Here is a 19,281-nt window from a genome sequence, read left to right as displayed (position 1 = left end):
GTGACAGAGATAGTAGAATCATTTTAAAACCAGCATTTTTAGAGATCATAATAAATTATAAGTTTTGAACCAGAAACTAAAAGGTGAAACCATTATATTTAATTTCATGGAAGAATCTGTCCTAACACTAACTGATAGATTTCTACATCTTGAGCTGCACATATACATTACAGTACACCCTGAGCTAGAGATCATAGCTTCCACAAGGGGCATATACTGTATGCCTGACCCAATCATCCTGTTTAACGAACCAATGAACGAACACTGCTGAGAGGAAGGCAGAGATATTGCTTATAAGAATGAATAGCTCGGAGCCCAAGATGACGTACTCAAGATAAATATAAAACGAGTAATCCTCGTTTTTGTTCTCCATGACATAACCCAAAGGATTTCAGATAAAACTTCCTGCCTGAATAAACAAAAGTGTAGAGCCCGTCATTGGATGTCGCAGGCATTTTGTATGAAACGGAGTAACAACCTTCATTAAGACTGAAGACTATTCTGTACTTTCCAAACTATTGTTCAATCCTATGTGTGATATTTAAACCCCCCTCAAACCTCTGCGAGGATTTTCTGGGAGGATGAAAATGTCACATGTCAATCCAAACCCGAAAAGCCACGTCACTTCCTACAATAATAAAAACAATTGCCTTGATGCTCGTTCCCCGTTCATTTACAGGATAAACAGGTAATCCTTTGGGTTACTCCTTAAATCAATTGCATTCGATGATAACCATAAGGTTCTGGAGGACTAAACTAATAATCCCCGTCTTGCACCACATTACACCTCTCACCTTAAAGGTTTAGCTGTCTAGTACTACTAGTCTCGGCTGTCCTGTCCCCTTGAAATTGTGCAGCAAGAGTCGGTGTCTTTAAGGGTGTAACTGGGAAACTAGGATGGCGGTAGTTTGGGGTTCGCTGATTTAACTGTTGGCCAAGTGTTTCACACATCTTCTGGCGCTCTGGTTTTGAACTGTTCTAGGCCTGGCTATCGCAGGCACAGGAAATGCAGCCGTTGGCGGCGAGAGAGTGTGTAAGACTTCGTTGGCCGTGTTGCTGAAACAAATCGCAAACTGTTTGCGAACAGAGCAGCAGTTTTGACAGTTTGAGGCGCAGGTTTTGTCGGGGTCGTTGACCCGCGGTCGCGGTGACATGGCGGCGGCCGGGCGGGAGTGACGGTTGGCTCGCGGGCTTCGAAAGGCAGCGCGAGGGTAAAACGGTCATGGTGGTGGCCTCGAGCCGGGGGGAGGGGGCGGGAGGCGAGGGGGCCCAGGGGCAGCTGCTGCCCCTCAGGTGAAGCAGGGGGTCCAGCGGGGCAGAAGAACGGCGCCCCAACCACATCTACCCTCTGCGCAGGGTAACAGTGACCCATCCCCCAGCCACTGGGCCACCCGACAAACAACTCATTCCAGTCTCCACACAAGTCTTTTCTCTCCACCCTCCACTACCCCATACACACAATTCAGAGCCTATCACCCTGCCTCCATCAAAGACGCTTTACCCTTGCCTTTATCACGAAAACCAGCCTCCCCTCCATGGATTCCATACACTTTGCTACCTCAGTAAAGCAGCCAATGTAGTCAAAGACCCCTCCCACCCTGGACATTCTCTCTTCTCCCCCTTCCCATCAGGCAGAAGATACAAAAGCCTGAAAGCAAGTACCACCAGGTTCAAAGACAGCTTGTCCCGCTGTCCTAAGACTATTGAACAGATGACTATTGTACCATATGAACTCTTGACCTCACAATCTACCATGTCATGGCTTTAAATCTTATTGTCTGCCTACACTGCACTTTTTCTGTAACTGTAAAACTGTCTGCATTGTTATTGCTTTCCCTCGTTTCTACCTTAATGTACTGATGTAATGAAAAGTTTTTCCACTTAAACCAACTTACCTTACTCATCACTCTTATTGCCAAAGGAAATGCAACATTACTTCACCAAAATGAGTTTAGGTGATGGGGATAACACTAAGGGGAAAACAAACTGCTGGAGGATTTCAGCGGGTTGAGCAACATCCGTGAGGGGAGAGGCATTGTCAAGATTTCATATCAAAACCTGCATCAAGACAGTGGAGAGGGAAGATAACTGGTATAAAAAGGAGAGGTGGAGGAGTGAGACAGGGGCCAGTAAGCAATAGATGGACTGAGGAGGGGGAAGGATGATGGACAGAAGGAGCTGGGAGGTGTAGGGTTGGGAGAAAGGCAGGTAGGTAATACATGGAAGCAGACAAGGAAATAAAAAAAAATGTAGATGGGGGATTGAGTGAGTGGGTGGGAGGGAGGTAGAGAAACAGGCCTATAGGGTGATAACTGGAGGCACAAAGGTTGCAAGTTCTGGATGAAGGGTCAGTGTCCAGATGAAGGGTCTCAACCTGAAACATTGACTGTCTATTTCCTTGCACAGATGCTGCCTGACCTCTGAGTTCCTACACCATCTTGTTTGTTGCTCCAGATTCCAGCATCTGTCTCTCAACTGTTTTTTCTTATCTACAAATTAATATTTTACACTGCAGGTATAAAAATATTATCCTTTTATATACAAATATGAACTTACTGAACATGTGTCAGTGTAAGCTGAATTACTTAAATTCTTTGGTTTGAAATTATGAGAATAAATTTTTATTCTGTAAATTGTTTAAAGACAAAAATCTACAAATATTTAACTCCTATGAACTGAATTTCTACATTTCCATGCAAAATGTCTGGTATTTATGTTCAGTTATGTACATAATCTGATTTAAGTGCAATGAAATAAATTTGGTTTATGGAAGGTGAAATCAAGTTATTGTTTCAGGGCAGCTCTGTTTTATCTCTAGAATGGCAGCCAATTCAAGAACACTTGCAGATGTGCAAGGAACTGTTCTCTCTCTTCATAAAATCTCTGCAATCAAAGAAACAATATCGTTTTATGATACCTGGTCTGAACTCTATGAACAGGTAGTATAACAAAATAACTTTACAGCTTTCAAAGTGTCATTAATTGTTTGCAGTGATAATGTACAACATGGGTAGATCAAAAATACCATACCATTTCAAAAACAGAAAATGCGAGAAAAGCTCAGCAAGTCAAGCAGCATCTGTGGAAGGAGAAACAGTCAGCATTTTAGGTCCTACTTGCTAATCGACCACTTCAGCCTATCAGAGAAATTCCACCCTTTGCTCTACTCCACCTTTGCTGCTACCTAGACTAATTTGTCTCTTTCTTTCTCAGTCAGACAAAGGGTCCCTCATCTACAAAATTAGCTGTTTCTCTTTCCGCAGATGCTGCCTGACCTGCTAAGTTTTTCCAGCATTTTCTTTTTTTTTAAATCACATTGATTCACATTTTCTTACACTGCCCAAACATCTGGTCTGCTGTTTTACCAGCATTTCCTGTTTTTATTTCAGGTTTCCAGCATCTGCATCCATCTCATTGCCATACTGCCTGGTGTGAGGAGAACCACTGAGAACATGTGCAATGGCTGCCCTTTGAGGGCTGGAGTTAGTGCTGCAGCAGGGCTTAGGGGTGCACCGTGGCCAGCACAATGAGTATGGGACATTACTGGGATGAGCAGCAGCTTCCCCATGTGCTGAAAGACTGTCCGGAATTTACAGTTTCTCTGTACCTCCTGTCAGATGTGATGAAAGCTGCTGTCTCCCACAGTCTTTATCTGACTTGGCTTTTCCCAGCCCAAATATTTCACTATGGTAACAAGCTCAATGGCCAGTGACCACACTCGAGCTTGTTACCAAGGAGAACCATGCAATCAAAGAAACAGATGGAGACAGTAACATGAAACAGGAGGTAAAGAGAGAGACTGCAAAGCCTGGGCAGTCTGTCAACACAGAGCACCCGCTGCTAATCGACCAGAAATGGCCCACACTCATCACACTGGCTACATTGCAACTGAGCCCGAGTGGCCACACTGCTCACCCCAGCCTTCCCAACACCAGCCCTCAAAGGCAGTCATTGCATGTTGCCTCAGTGATTCATTCCACACCATGCTGCCTAGTGGTGAGGTCACTTTAACCACTTCATTGGAGCAGGAGCAGCAAAGGAAACCTGACCCACACCCTCTCACCCCAACCACTTTCCACGTGCAATACGAGTCAGTATGGTAGAAGATTTGCACCAGGTTCATGGTATGGTAACACTGTCAGCAACTCTTATGACCCCTTAAGTGCAGATACCATTAGCCATCTCGTACCTGGGAAGCATCCTGAGTGCTAACTTGTATATGCTAACTAATATATTGGTTTTATATTAAAAAAAAGTACAATTTATAAAATCCTTAATAAAAGATTTGAGGGAGGAAGTTGAGCCTTAAGATGCCACCTAGTCTGCTTTCACTAAAATAAAGATAGAGAAGGCTACTCACATCAAGCAAGCAAATCAATGTGCTAAGAATGGGCTTTGCTTGACATGTTAGAATTCTTCCTTTATTTTATAGTGCTTGAGTAGCCTACATGTTTATGTTTGTTTGGAATTGCCAGCTTCTGGAGAGCTTTTACCTTTATGTTGGAAATGTACTGTGACTTGCAGCCAGATAAGAGTGTCATCATGAATTTGAGAAGCAAATAAATGCAGATGCCATTAGATTGCAGATGGGTTTTTGAAATGTGAAATAAAAACAGAAAATACTGGATGCCTGCAGCAAGTCATCTGTGAAGGAAAAAGCAAAGTTTAGAATCCTTCATCAGAATTTTCATTGAATTGCCAGTGTTTAAAATAAACTCAGTTACATTGTTAGTAAGAAACCATGAATTTGGAGGAGACAGGATCTTAAAGAAGTTAAGCTGACACGTAGATAGGTTGATGGCAAATTAAGTTGAATAGGGGATAACATATGTTGCTTTTGGTCATTAAGAAAAGATTATATATACACTGAATGGAAAGTGGAGAGACAGAAGCTGAGAGAGATGTAATATTTTGAAGTCATTTACTGTAAGTGATGCGAGAAAGAAGGAAACAAAGTAATGTAATTATGTTACTGGCAAATTAATTGAATTCAGATAATTTAAGTTTATTACAATACTGTGTACCATCTTAAAAAAAGTGAACTAAAAATGTATTGGGGTATTAAGAGGAATAACACCCAATTGTAAGGAAAATCTGCCAATCTGGCACCAAGTTCTCAAACGTTTCATTGTATACAGTGTTCCAATCAAGCCACACTCAGAATACTATATAAAGTTTTGTTTCCATAACATAAGAAAGATACATAGGGTTTATATACAATATAGAAGAGGGTGAATGAGCTAACCTGTTGATCAGCTAAACTAGGATTTAAATCGGCTTTGAAATAGACTTTTAGACCTCTATAAGATGCATAAAGGAATAAAGAATGTGAATCCAATGGAATGCCTACTTCATTATTGTGAAGGACATATTTAGGATTCATGAAGGTACAGAAGGTGATTAGTAGAAATCATTGATTAGAAAAAGTGATTCATAACTCCTTTAAGAAGTGGGCATTACAAAGTTTTTCACTGTATCTCAGTGCATGGGACAATAATAAACCAATTGCCAATTAAGCAACTGTAATGAGGAAATAGTAAATATATTCTGGAAGGATGGAAATAAATTTATCCTTTTCATCTGAGTCTATGCTGCTGTTGAAATTACTAACTGCTTTCTCAATTGTTTCTTTTGCAGGATGTGAAACTTCTGGATTATCGGGCCCCTCTCTTAGCTTCGATGAGTTTAGCAGATGTAATGCTTGAAGACCGTGATCAAGCACTGGTTCTGGACGTAGCTTGTGGGACAGGACTAGTAGCTATGCAGGTACTAACTAGGAACAGTATACCATGCTGACATATTTTGGATTTTTGAAATGTTTCTTTAGCACTACTGCTTTCTTCTAATTTGCACGTACATCAGAATATCAATGGGAGCTAAGCTGAGATGTCTGCTCCAACTTTCTCAAAGGTCACGGCTGGTTCTTTATTTTCTTGATCAATTCCCATATCTTAAGAGTTTTAGATTTTCATGAAAATCAAGTCTTAGCCTTCAATATACTCAATGACCCTACAGTTATTAGAAGCTTTCAGGATATATATTGTCAAGTTCTCTAATAATCCTGTGCTTTATTGAGCTTATTCTTCTAAAATACAGTCACTGTCCACCATCCTACTTAGTCTCTCATTATTAGACGAATTTTCCAATGCCAGGCACCAGCCTATTGAACCTTTGTTGCACCAGTTCTAAGCACATATGCAGTAAGATCTACTTTTGCTTATGGATAACATGCAAAACGAATTTTTTTTCCCATTGAACTTTGTTACGTGACAATAATAAACCAATTTAGAATTTATACCAACCCTCTTGCAATGAAGAGTAACGTAACCATTTTCCTTCCAAATTTTTTGTAATACTTGGATGTTAACTCTCCATATTTAATGTACAAGGACACCCAACCCCTCTCTGATCGACATTTACTAATTTCCTAGCATTTAAAAATATTCCTCCTTTAATTCTTCCTAACAAAACATACAACATCAAACATTTTAATCCATTCAATCATTCTTCCATTTAAGATTGAATAGCAGTGACGTTGCTCCCATTTACTTCATTAAAGACTAGACTATCTGTTGAAATATTACTGGCTAATTATAATTATAAACTGACATTTACAAAATCTACTTGTAAACTATATGTAACTATGTTTTTTCTATGTGATGCAACATGTAAAAGCATCCACACAAACAGCCAGCGAAGAATACAAGAAATACAAGCAGCCATAGATCATTCAGCCCCTCATGCTTGTTCTGCCATTCAATAAGTTCATGGCTGATCTTTCACCTCAGTACCACTTTCTCCATTTCCTTGATTCCCTTAATTTCTAAAAATGCATCGCCTGCATGTTGAATGTACTCAGCTCCTCTGAGTAGTTCCAAAGATTTACTACCCTCAGATTGAGGAAATTTATTCTCCTCTTTCCTGAAAATTTGACCCCTTATTTTGTGACTGTGACCCCTAGTTCCAGACACACCATTCAGGGGAAATATGAACACTGCATCTATTCAATAAGCCCCATAAGATTTGAATGTTTCACACCTCCCCTATTTTATGTTAGATTGGAGTTTGTAGGTCTAAATCTACCTTGATAGATAAACAAACACTCTCTCTCAAAGAGCATCTATCTTGATTATTAATTAGATTGAAGTGGAAGTGTAGACCCATCCTGAAGTTCCCAACTATTTGCTTAACTAAACTGACAGATTATAGTGCCTGAATCTTTAGATGCTTTTCAGCATTAGATAGGAATACAATCTGTGTTGAGGCACAACTACATTCAATTGATTGTTCATGATTCTCTAATAGATAATGTCTTTTAAGACACCCGTTTCTCAGCTTGTAGTTTACTTGGGGTTACCAAGTCTCAAGATATACCAACACAATTCACTTGTAACAGCTCAAAATTTATCTTTAGTTTCAGTTACCCATAAGGTTTGTTAAGCTGCTAGTTTCTCACTTTATAGTTTAATATAGTTTACTTTGTGCAGATTGTTTGTCTCAGTTCTTACATTACAGCTTGACCACACTTCAGAGATACCTAACAGCCAGTAAAACACTTTGGAATGTCTTGAGGTCATAAAAAGTGCTACCTAAATGCAAGTTTTTTCTTTAACCAAGACAGCAATGATAAGCATGTCATGTTGAAATATCTGGCTAATATTGCCAGCCAACTGCATAAACTGAAGAACTGAAATGTGTCGTACATGATTTGTTTCAGTGATCTGTCAGACCGGTTGGGAATGTGTCTCTTTAATAAGTTAATTTGGGGTTACGTGTTTAACCAATCATTAATAGAGCTGTGAAATGCAATTGTATTTTTTATAGTTACAGAAACTTGGATTTTGCAACTTCCATGGAGTGGATGGCAGCGAAAGAATGTTGCAATTGGCAGAGTCTAAATCAGTATACCAAACCCTTCAGAAATGTATCCTACATGCTGGATCACTTCCGCTGTCTTCCGGTAAATTAATAGAAAACAAATTCATAACTTCCTGAGATTGTTTCATTGTTTTAAGTACTGGAAAAAGTCAAACTACCAACAAGGATACTTTATTAAACCAAATAGAAGTATATGGAGTCAGAATAGCATATTTTTTAAAAATATATTCTCTTACGACATAGGAGGCCCATCGAATCTATACTTGCTCACAGAGCAATTCCGTTCTTATCTTTAGTTTTCCCTTTGACTTATTCTTCCCATATTCTCATCAGCTGCCCCAAATTCTACCACTCACCTGCACACTAGGAGCACATTACAATAGCCAATTAACCTACCAACCTGCATATCTTTGTGACGTGAAACAAAGCCTGAGCACTCAGAACACTCTTGCAGTCAGAGAGAACAGCCCTGGAGATTTTCTTCATAAAGCAGCTAGCCACATGGTACAATTCACACACACACGATCAGGCAGCATCTATGGAGGGAAGTGAACAGTCAATGTTTCAGGCCAAGAGGGTTTCAGCCCAAAACGCTGACTGTTCGTTTCCCTCCGTAGATGCTGCCTGACCTGCTGAGTTCCTCCAGCATTTGTGTTGCTCCAGATTTCTAGCATCTGTAGTTTCTCTTGTGCCACATTTCTTAATGTGATTTAGCCTTTAAACAGCAAGAAATATTGGTTTGACATGCAACAGAAATCTGCAATTATTCAGATCTGTAGTTGTTTCTAGGAAATTTTTTTTTAAAATATCTATTACAGTTTAGTAAAATACATTGTTATTTTACAGTTTTGGGTGCAAAATTGTCCTTAACCACTCTGTAAAGACATGAAGCAGAACAAAAGGATTCCTGTACAGTTCAGTCCAGATATTTAATCCCAGTTTACTCAGGCCTATAGTTGGAGAGCTTCAATTGATTTTTGTATCAAAGTGCAAGTGGGAATGGTCATATTATGGCCTGACCTTTCTTAATAGAGTGCCCAATTTGGGGGGTCAATGTATTTCAGTCTGTGGTCAAGTAATTGCTCATGTTTATTGTCTGAGCAGACACATTAGGTCAAGATACAACTCAAATCCAGAGAATTTCAAGCTTTTAGCAACAAACTGTTTTAGTTACATTTACAAAAGAAAGCCCTATAGAATGGTAAAGCTGGCAAGAGTGATTTACTCAAAAGTGACATCTCACTCAATACAAATATTGGTTATGCAAAAATGTTGAGGAAGTGATAAATGTGAGTAGTATTTCTGCGAGCACTTGACGGTTCAATCAAGCATCATGCCTCATTGAAATATTGGACTTCAAACATCGCTACTTTTACTGGTCTTAGCTGAGGAGTTTATAAGTTGGTGCACTCAAAGCAGAATCATCTTGTTCACTGAGCCCCTCGGCGTACTACCCATTGCTGTTTTCATTTATAATGCAAAAATCAATCTTCTCACCCTAACAAAGAGATTACAATCACTTTGATTGCCCAAGGCCAAATTTCACAGATGGTCACCTGGCATTTTTATTTTCTATTTCAGATACTTATGATGCTGTTTTGATTGTTGGGGCACTAAGTGAAGGACAGGTGCCATATACCATCATTCGAGAACTCCATCGAGTTACCAAGCTGGGTAAGAGAATTCCCATATTTTTTGTAAAATTCATACTGCCTGGCCAAAATGAAATATAAACAGAGTGGTCGAGAATTACAATTAACCAAGTAAAAAGATGTGACTGGAGATAATTTCCTTTATTTTCTTGGCTCTTAATATATCACTGAATTTGAGAGTTAAAATGTTGAACACCAGATACTCTCAAGCTATTTGTATAAGATCCTGATACAGTCACTAAAGGTGATCTTAGTCTGTCTATTTTCCAAGTATATTAAGTTCTAGCATTCAGCATGTACTTCATTTATGTTGGACTCGGAATTATCATAATGGGCAATTGTAATCACAGTCAAAGTGGAGTTATTGTCATATGCACAAGTATGCACAGGTGCAATGTAAAAACTTACTTACGGCAGCATCACAGGCACATAGCATGATATAAGCAGCACTCACAAAAAAAAATTAAATTATACCCAATTTTTACAAGAAAGAACTCAATTAGAATGAAAAAAAGTCAATTTTAGTGCAAAGTGATCAAAGTGGTCATAGTGTTGCTAAGCTGTAGTGATTAGGGTTTTGCTGGTTGGTTCAAGAACCAAATGGTTGAAAGGAAGTAGCTGTTCCACACTGGTAGTGATGGTAGCTGTGAAAAGATGGCATAGCCCAGATGGTGGAGATCTTTGATGATGGATGTTGCCTTCTTGAGGCAGTGCCTCCTGTAGGTACTACCAATGGTGGGGAGGGATGTGCCTGTAATCTACTGGGCAGAGTCCACTGCTCTCTGCACCTTCTTACATTCCTGAACATTCAAATTGCCTTACCAGACCATGATGCAACCAATCAGGATACTTTCAACAGTACATCTGTAGAAGTGTGTTATAGTGTTCACTGGTGCATTTTCCCGTCTGTGCTGGGCCCAGGGTAGGTCATCAGATATGTTAACGGCCAGGAATTTAAAGCTGCTGACTCTCTCCACTGCCGATCCCCCAATGTAGTCTGGCACATGTTCACCCTCTTTCCCCTTCCTGAAGTCTACAATCAGCTCTTTAGTATTACTGATGTTGAGCGAGAGGTTGTTGTCGCAGCACCACTCAAACAGGTGTCCTATCTCACTCCGATCAGCTGACTCATCACCACCTGTGATTCATCCATCAACTGTAGTGTCGTCAGTGAATTTGAAGATGACGTTGGAGTTGTGCTTAGCCACAGTCATGTGTGTATAGAGAGTAGAGCAGGGGGCTAAGTACGCAGCCTTCAGGTGCACCTGTGTTGATGATTAGCGAGGAGGTATTGTTACCAATCCTCACTGATTGATGTCTGCTGATGCGGAAGTAGAGTATCCAGTTGCAGAAGGAGGTGCAGAGGTTCAGGTCTTGAAGCTTGATGATGAATTTGGATGGGGTGATTGTATTGAATGCTGAGCTGTAGTCAATGAACAGCAGCCTGACATTTGAGCTCCTGTTGTCCAGATGGTCCAGAGCAGAATGAAAAGCCAGAGAAATCACACCTGCTATTGACCTGTTGTGGTAAGCAGATTGGAGCAGAGCCAGGTCATCTGAGGCAGGAGTTGATTCGCGCCATAACCAGCCTCTCGAAACACTTCATTACGGTTGATGCAAGTGCTACCAGACAGTAGTCATTAAGACAGGTCACCATGCTCTTCTTGGGCACTGGTACAATAGATATCTTTTTGAAGTAGGTGGGAACCTTAGACTGCAGAAGCGAGAGGTTGATTATGCCTGTAAATACTCCATCCAGTTAGTCTGTACAGATCTTTAGTACTTGGCCAGGTAGACTGTCTGGACCAGACGACTTTCGCAGATTCACCCTCTTGAAGGATGCCTGGACATCAGCCTCAGACTGAAATTATAGGAATGGACCACTAATCAGGGAAGTCCGCTTAGCAAATTTTGCCAATTAGTAGCATGGTCACTAAGTGATGCATCAGAGTTAGCCAAGCTATCAGGCATAATGTTGCGCTGAAATATACCCCTTGTGCTTATAATTAGATGTTAGTCCCAAAATACAGTTCTCAACCAAGAAGTGAATGGCAAGTCTTGACATAGAATCTAATCAGACAATCCCAAGTTTGATAAGTTTGGTTTTATTAGTCTATGGCTGTACCTAGGAGGGTCATTGAGGGGGATCCAGTGGAGCATTTGGATTTTCAGAGAACGTTGATGTCTCACACTGGAGGACATGGAATGACGTTGGGGCACATGAAATTCAGGGTGACATGTTAGTGGGGACTGAAAGTTGGTTAACAGATAGAAAGTAAGCAATAGAAATAAACAGTTCCTTCTCAGAGGTGAAGGGAAGAGGTAAATAGAACACAACCGAAATTGCCAGAAGAATGAGGAAGAAACTGAATGCTGGAAATGTGAGATACAAGACTTAACTGGGTGATTACCTGAAATAGTTGAGTTCAGCCTGCAGACGGTTATAATGCACCTTGGTGGAAGATGAGGTGCTGTTCCTCCAGCTTACATTGAGCTTCATTGGACCATGATAGGAGGCCAAAGGCAGAGAAGTCAGAGTGGGAGTGGGATGGTAAATTAAAACGTAAAGCAACTGCAAGCTCAGAATCACCATTGTAGACCTCTGCTGCAAAGCAGTCACTCAGCATTCATTTGTTTACTATGATGTAGCAGAGATCACATCATAGCACTAAATGCTGTATGCTAAATTGGAAGTAATACAAGTAAATATTTCTTCACCTGCAAGGAATGTTTGGGTCCCTGCTGGAAAGTGAGGAGATAAAAATGTAGGTGTTTCACCCCTTGTATTGCATGAGCCTTCAGAAGGGGGATGGGTTTTGGTGGAGTTGGAAAAGTGCACCAGAACGTCTGGAGGGAACAGTTTCCCTCAAAATGCTGAAAAGGTAGGGGAGGAAAAGGTGCTTTGGTTGTGGCATCACATTGGATGTATTAGAAATTACATTTGTTAAACCATACAGGCTAGTGAGCTGAAAGGTGAGGACATAAAATTCTGTCTTTGTTCTGGGTGAGGGGGAAGGGAGTGAAAGCAGAAGCACAGGAAATGGAATAGACACAGCTGAGTACCCTGTCAATTATGGTGCAAGGGAAACAACAGGGGCAAAAGGAAGGCATATCAAAAGCACTGGGATGGCATTGTCAGAACAGATTTTCTTTCATCTCCTCCTATTTACTTCTCTCCAAACATCCAATGTTACTGCTTTTTACCAACTTCTTTCAACTGGCACCACAACTCATTGTGTTATTCAATCTATCCTGGTCTCTATCCTAACACATATCTTTCCTTTCATTCACTCTGCCCCTTCTCCTTTCCTCTGCAATTTAAAACAGAATTTTAAATATAACTTTACCTATTTCTGATGAAAGTTCATTAACCTGAAACACTCACTTTCTCTGAACACAGATACTGCCTGGTCAGCTTTTCCCAGAAATGTTCTGTTTTTACTAATTGTTGACTTGCTCAACCACTCATTCATGTCCACTTTGATGTCCTAATCTCAGAAAAATCTCCACGGTTTTGTGTCCTGTGTATGTACAAGCACATCGATACCATTCGTTACCAGATTTGGCTCATGTGGCTCCAGGTTTGTTACAGAGTAGGAACTTGCTGCTGAGGCAGTTGAAGCAAAAACTGCAGTACATTTTGTAGATGGCGCATAGGGGCTGCTTTGTGTACGAGTTGTGGAGGGAATGGATATTTACGGTAGTGGAAAGATACTGATCAGGTTGCATTGTCTTGAATAATGGTATTGGAGCTGCACTCATTCAGGCAAGTAAAGAACATTCAGTCATATGGAGACACAAAAGACAGCAGATGGTGGAATCTAAAGCAAAAACAAAGTGGTGGAGGAACTCATTATTCTATCACATTCCTGACACGTGCCCTGTAGATGGTAGAAAAACTTTAGGGTGTCAATAGACAAGTCACTCACCACATCTGCCCAGCTGTTGACTTGTTGCAGCCACAGTTTTTAATGTGGCTGGTCCAGTTGATTTTTTTTTAAGTAAGCATTGAACCCCCTGCCCCTGCAGGATGTTGAAGGTGGAGTCATCTGTGATGGTAATGCCATTGAGTGTCAGGAAAGGTCTTTAGACTCTCTCATGTTCAAGATGCTCATTGCCTGGCACTATATAGCAAGAATGTTATTTGCCATTTATCTGTCCATTTTTGACCGTTGTGTGGGTCATGTTTCTTGTAGCTGTAAACTACTTCACTTACAAATGGAATTCAAGATTGTGGAATCAATGAACTGGGTGATCAAGGAGGGTAAAAGGCAGCTGGCATTGGTTGAGCACAGACACTGTCCTGAGGAATTCCTGAAGTGATGCCTTGGGGCTGGAATGACTGACTTTTAACAACTACAACCATCTTCCTTTGTGTGAGGTATGGCTCCAATCTTCACACAAGGAAAGATGATTGTGGTTGTTAAAGTCAATCAATACAGCCCTAGAACATCACTTCAAAAATTCCTTAAGGCAGTTTCCAAGGCCCAACTAACTTGAGATGCTTCATCAGTGACCTTCCATCCTTTATTTGCCACAATCAGTCAAATGGTATCAATGGCCGTCAAGGATCTCGTTGTGAGATAAACACTAGACCAAACTGTTGTTCATAGTGCAGGATATTTGGATTCCATGGGTGCGGCCTTTTATGAGAAAACTAGCTGGGTCTTAGACTCCACAGAAGTTAGTACCACTGGCTTAGACACAGAACACCGATGAAGGAATGCTTCTCCTATTCTCACCCAACCACCCCTCAAAACCTATAACCTCTCTCAAAAAAGTAATAAGGACAGAGGCACATGGGTATATCATCTGCAGGTTCCCCTCCAAGTCACACACCAACATGATTTGGAAATGTATCACCGTTCCTTCATTGTCGTTGGGTCTAAATCCTGGAACTATCAGTACAATTGCATTTGAAAGTACCTTCACTGGAAGGACTGCAGCGGTTCAAGAAGGTAGCTCATTATCACCATTTCAAGGGCAATTAGCGATGGGCTACAAATGCTTGCCTTGTCAACAACACTCACATCCAAAGATTGAATTAAAAAAAATTTCCTAGTCAAGATTGCGTTTGACTTGAATCTTAAGGCAAACAGATAGGATAGACAGAATGTATTACTGCTGCTTAAATCAAGTACTGTAGAGCATAGTCTAAAATTTAGAGTATGCCTTTCAGCAGTAAAGTTAGTAGTCACTTTTATTCACAAGGGATTGTTGGGAACTTTTTTCTGCAGGCAGCAGTTGATGGTAGGCCAATTACCAAGCAATTTCATATTTACAATTAGTAGGTACAGAAACTTAGGTCACAGATCAGTCATGGTCTAACTAAAATGGCAGAAAAGGCTTGTGGCCCTACCCATCTTTATAAATTCTTTACGTAAATTATGAGGAAATTTTATAGACCATTGGACAATTAGACCTTAACTATATTCACTCTTCCCTAGGGGGCTTTGTGTGCATGACCACCAGGATGAATGTTTCAAATCACCTTTACAAGACACAGCTGCAAGCTGTGATAGAGGAAATGGAGCAAAAAGGACTGTGGGTAAAGGTAAAAGTACAAGAAATAAAACACTGGGAAAAGGCATCTTCTGTACATGAAACTAAACAAGATTCGACCTATATCCCTGGGATAATCTTTATCTACCAAAAATCCAAGGATCATGAATAAAATAAAAACTCAGGATCATGATTAAGATGAAAACTGAGAATTATGAAAGTAGACATTTATTTAGATTCACCTGCTTTTAATCACAGTATTGTTACTGAAATAACATACTGGGGTTGTAATGATGGACTTCTAACAAGTTGTATATTCACACATGAACAGTATTTCACTCAACTTTGATTCACACATGCAGAATATGGGCTTGTTGATAAAGAAGTTTGCTTTTAAAAAATGTTTAAGTATGTTTGCATTATTAGGATAATTGTTTACACCGGAATGTTAATTGTCAATATTTTAAACTGAAGTGGGGAAGCTGGAATACTTTGGGAAGTAATGACACTAATAACAAAATCTGCTGTCTACCTGGTCTGGCCTGTACTTGATTCCAGACCCATTACTGTGGTTGACTCTTAACTGTGTCCTCGGGCAGGCATGGTTGTGTAGCAGTTAGCGTAACGCTTTACAGTGCAAGCGACCTAGGTTCAATTCCAGCCACTGTAAGTCGTTTGTACGTTCTCCCCTTGTCTGCATGGGTTTCCTCCGGTGCTCCGGTTTCCTTCCACATTCCATTGACGTACGGATTAGGAAGTTTTGGGCATGCTCTGTTGGTGCCAGAACACTCTACGCAAAAAGATGCTTTTCATTGTGTGTTTCGATGTACGTGTGACTAATAAAGATATCTTAATCTTAAATTTCAGATGTTTAATCATTATAAAATTTGATGCTTCCTAGAAGTGCAATATTTGTACCATTAACAAAGCTTTTAAGGTTTTTAGTTCAAGCAGCAATCGAACTAAAACCTGCCCTCCTGTACACCTCTAAGATCCAGACTGCCTGCAGCAGGCACATTAAGACACTGGAAGAATACCACCAATGCTGATTTTGCAAAATCCTCCAAATTCAATGGAAGTACAAGTGACCTATGTTGTTGTCACCACCCAGGCTAACTTCCACAGTAGTGAGCAAAAAACAAAATGCTGGAGGAGCTTGACGGGTCAGACAACATATGTTGAGGGAAATGGACAGTGAACAATTTGGTCGAGACCTTTCAAAGGGTCTTGACCCAAATCATCAATTGTCCATTTCCCTCTACAAATGCTGTCTGACCAGCTGAGTTTCCCCAGCATTTTATGTTGTGCTCCAGACTCCAGCACCTGCAATCTCTTGTATCCCCAGTAATGAGGCCCTAATTACATTTGGTTAGGCAGCCATATATTTGGAGGCTTGACACCCGACTCCCAACTAGACAGTCTATTTCAGAGCTCTGTCATATGAAGAGATTGTCAGATAGACGAAAGAAAAGTTTCAAGGATGTACTTAGTCTGCTAAAGAAAATCCAACACCCCCACTGACTCCTGGAATAGCAAACCATGACCAGAGTGCCGAAGGAACATTCTGGATGGTCACCATCTATGTAAGAAATTGCAGTTTCCATAATAGCAACATCATTCACTTTAGAACCAGAGTGGAAGCAAGTCATCATCAATTCTGAGGGATTACCCAGGAAAAGGAGTTCAGTTGGTACCTCAGACAGGAACTATCACAAGTGCTATGAATTATAGTCATCATCCTCCCTCCTTTGTTATGCCTGAACTAATGGAAGACTATTAAATATAAACTAGAAGAGCCAAATTTGAAATTTCTGTGACTTAATTTGAGTTCCTGGCACCAAGTACTCTAATGGCTTTTCAAAACATGCCAATTGGGACCAGTCATTAGCTGTATGCAACAGAGGATATTTTGACATCATCTAGTCCATTAGCATACTGATTATATTAGTAAACTCATAATCTGAAGGTTGGGATAATGAACTGTAGATGTGTTCAAATCCCACTTTAGCAACTGGGAAAGTCACATTCATTTAATTCAATAAATCTAGTAAAAGACCTACTATTAGGTGACTTTGTAGCAACTGAAATGTCATAAAAATTACCTCCAATTCTCTCGTGCCCTTTCACATCAGAAATCTAACAGGTTGCCCTTACCCTGGTAATTATGCAACTCTAAATACAAACAAATGACAATGCAGTAGACAATTAGCTATGCTCTTAGCAAGACACTAACTGAATTCAAATTACCATGAAAATAATGGGCTAGAGCTTGCTGGCCATTTCTTTGTTGCTTAACATTTAAAAGTTATTAAAACTTACATAATTTTAAATACTTAACTAAGCATTTAACAACAATAAAATTAAAACATTAAACTGAAGTAAAATAATTTAAAATAAATAAGCAGGTCCTACATTAGCCAATGCAATCCTGTCCCTTGGAACTGGTCTCATCATTAAATACAACAAAAGCACATTCAACCTAGGCAACCCTATAAGGTCCTGTGCCAGGACTGCTTCCTCACAAACTAGTCATCTAACAGTCTACTATCATACTTACAAAGTCATTCCTCTCAGCAAGAATCACAGACTTCTCCATCATCATTCATAAGTGCATATCCTTTCCCACATATGGCAATGGAAATCATTCTTCCTCAATATCTATAAGAGTCAGGACTTGGAGCAAGAGTGGAAGAATTTAAAAGAAACAAGTTAGCTAATTGTTAATTAATAGTTGATTGGCTAATTAGCTAATTAACAGTAGCCAATAAAAAGAAGGTAGGGTCAAGTAGAGCAGCCATTTTGGAGGGGCCATTGTGACTATGGGGCTAGTGTAGGAGTAGGGAGCTGAGGCTTTGGTGAGGAGGCACAGGCAAGATTTTTTATTTTCCTGTTAATCTGTGACCTATGGCCTAGTGAGGACAAAATGGCAGTAAAGGCAGTGGCATGCTCCCCCTGCAAGATATGGGAAGTCAGGGAACCATTGCAGATCTCCCTAATGACTAGATCTGTGAGAAGTGCACCCAGCTGCAACTCCTGACAGATAGCTGTCCACTCAACTCTTGCTGAAAACTACCACACAAGGTCCTCTGTGACAATGAGGAGCCTGGAGCGTTATCTGCTTCAAAATATGAAATCACTAGGTTGCACAGCATACTAGCCAGGTTGCAAAATGTAGATTATTTAGTGCAGCAAAGCAAAAATATTGAGTGATATTTTTAGACAATTGCATGTGTGCACTAAAATACAAACATTTGCAATTACCAGGAATGTGACATCTTACTATTTGAATTGCATTCAGCCAGTACTTATAAATAATGATATAGCACTATGCAAAGTCCCTAACATCGTTATCTTGGGGCACTGCACACCAATGAGTTATGTGGAGCCATTAGGTGTGATGTTTGCAGAGTCTGGCCCTATGATTGATTAGGTTCTTCTGTCCACTTCCTTCATCCTCACCCCTCCAACCTGCTGAAAAAGAAATGGAGGAAATGCTTCAGGCCCAAGGTCTGGTCTCCAGCTACAATACTGGGTGCTCATACATGGCTCTTGGGTTGGTGGCAGATGTTGTGGAGTTGCTCCATCTACCTTCAGTAATCTGGAATTCACTGAAAATCTCCAGAGTGTAGGTAATTCCCATAAAAGAAGAACATAAGAAAATGGAAGTAGCCATTCAGTTCTTCAAGTCTGCTCTGTCATTCAATATAATCATGGCTGACCTGTCCCAGGCTTCATCTCTTCTGCTTTGCTGCTTTAGTTCTCCACAGAGCTCAATTCCCCTGATCTTTCAAAAATGTATCTGCCCTCTAACTACCACCCCCCCCCCCCCCAATGATCAAGCTTCCACAACCCCTAGGGTAGAAAATAGCAGGGATTCACCACCCTCAGAAGTTCCTACACACCTCACTTTTAAATTCCCTGTAATCCTGTAACTTTGTCCCCTTGTTTGAGATTCTCCCACAAACATCTTGATATCTACCCTGCCATGCACCCTCAAGATCTTACCATTTTCAGTAAGATCATAGATTCATACAGCACGGAAACAGGCTATTCATCTCATCACATCCATGCTGACCAGTGGGCATCCATCTGTATTAATCCCATCTTCCAGTACTTGGCCCATAGCCTTTGATGCCTCGGCGATTTAAGTGCTCATCTGAACACGTGTTAAATGCTGTCAGCAACTTTGCTACACCACTCTCTCTGCCGGTGCATGCAGGTACTTGTCACTTTGAGTGAAAAATATCCT

The 19,281-nt window shown here is 40.5% G+C and overlaps 1 protein-coding gene across 7 annotated transcripts; it reads left to right on the top strand.

Annotated features, from left to right (window-relative positions):
- The first annotated feature begins 620 nt into the window (after positions 1-620).
- mettl27 (methyltransferase like 27) lies at positions 621-15,886 on the top strand. 7 transcript variants are annotated; one of them, XM_052035502.1, is made up of 7 exons: positions 621-688; positions 2,407-2,515; positions 2,819-2,939; positions 5,638-5,766; positions 7,825-7,960; positions 9,460-9,552; positions 14,978-15,886. In XM_052035502.1, exons 3-7 carry the CDS (start codon positions 2,820-2,822, stop codon positions 15,202-15,204), a joined length of 705 nt encoding a protein of 234 aa, XP_051891462.1. In that variant the 5' UTR covers positions 621-688; positions 2,407-2,515; position 2,819; the 3' UTR covers positions 15,205-15,886. The 7 variants fall into 7 exon arrangements, with proteins under 7 accessions (XP_051891462.1, XP_051891467.1, XP_051891466.1 ...); XM_052035506.1 differs by lacking the exon at positions 621-688 and adding an exon at positions 815-1,029; XM_052035504.1 differs by lacking the exon at positions 621-688 and adding an exon at positions 815-1,033.
- The last annotated feature ends 3,395 nt before the right edge of the window (positions 15,887-19,281 follow it).

This window comes from Pristis pectinata, chromosome 21 (genome assembly GCF_009764475.1).
Source record: "Pristis pectinata isolate sPriPec2 chromosome 21, sPriPec2.1.pri, whole genome shotgun sequence".
Taxonomy (NCBI): domain Eukaryota; kingdom Metazoa; phylum Chordata; class Chondrichthyes; order Rhinopristiformes; family Pristidae; genus Pristis; species Pristis pectinata.
This window is presented reverse-complemented; position numbering and strand designations above follow the sequence as displayed.

Coding starts and splice junctions, on each gene's coding strand:
- mettl27 (XM_052035502.1), top strand. CDS start 2,820: ATGGCAGCCAATTCAAGAACACTTGCAGATGTGCAAGGAACTGTTCTC. Junction 2,940..5,637: donor GGTCTGAACTCTATGAACAG/GTAGTATAACAA, acceptor TTTCTTTTGCAG/GATGTGAAACTTCTGGATTA. Junction 5,767..7,824: donor CAGGACTAGTAGCTATGCAG/GTACTAACTAGG, acceptor TATTTTTTATAG/TTACAGAAACTTGGATTTTG.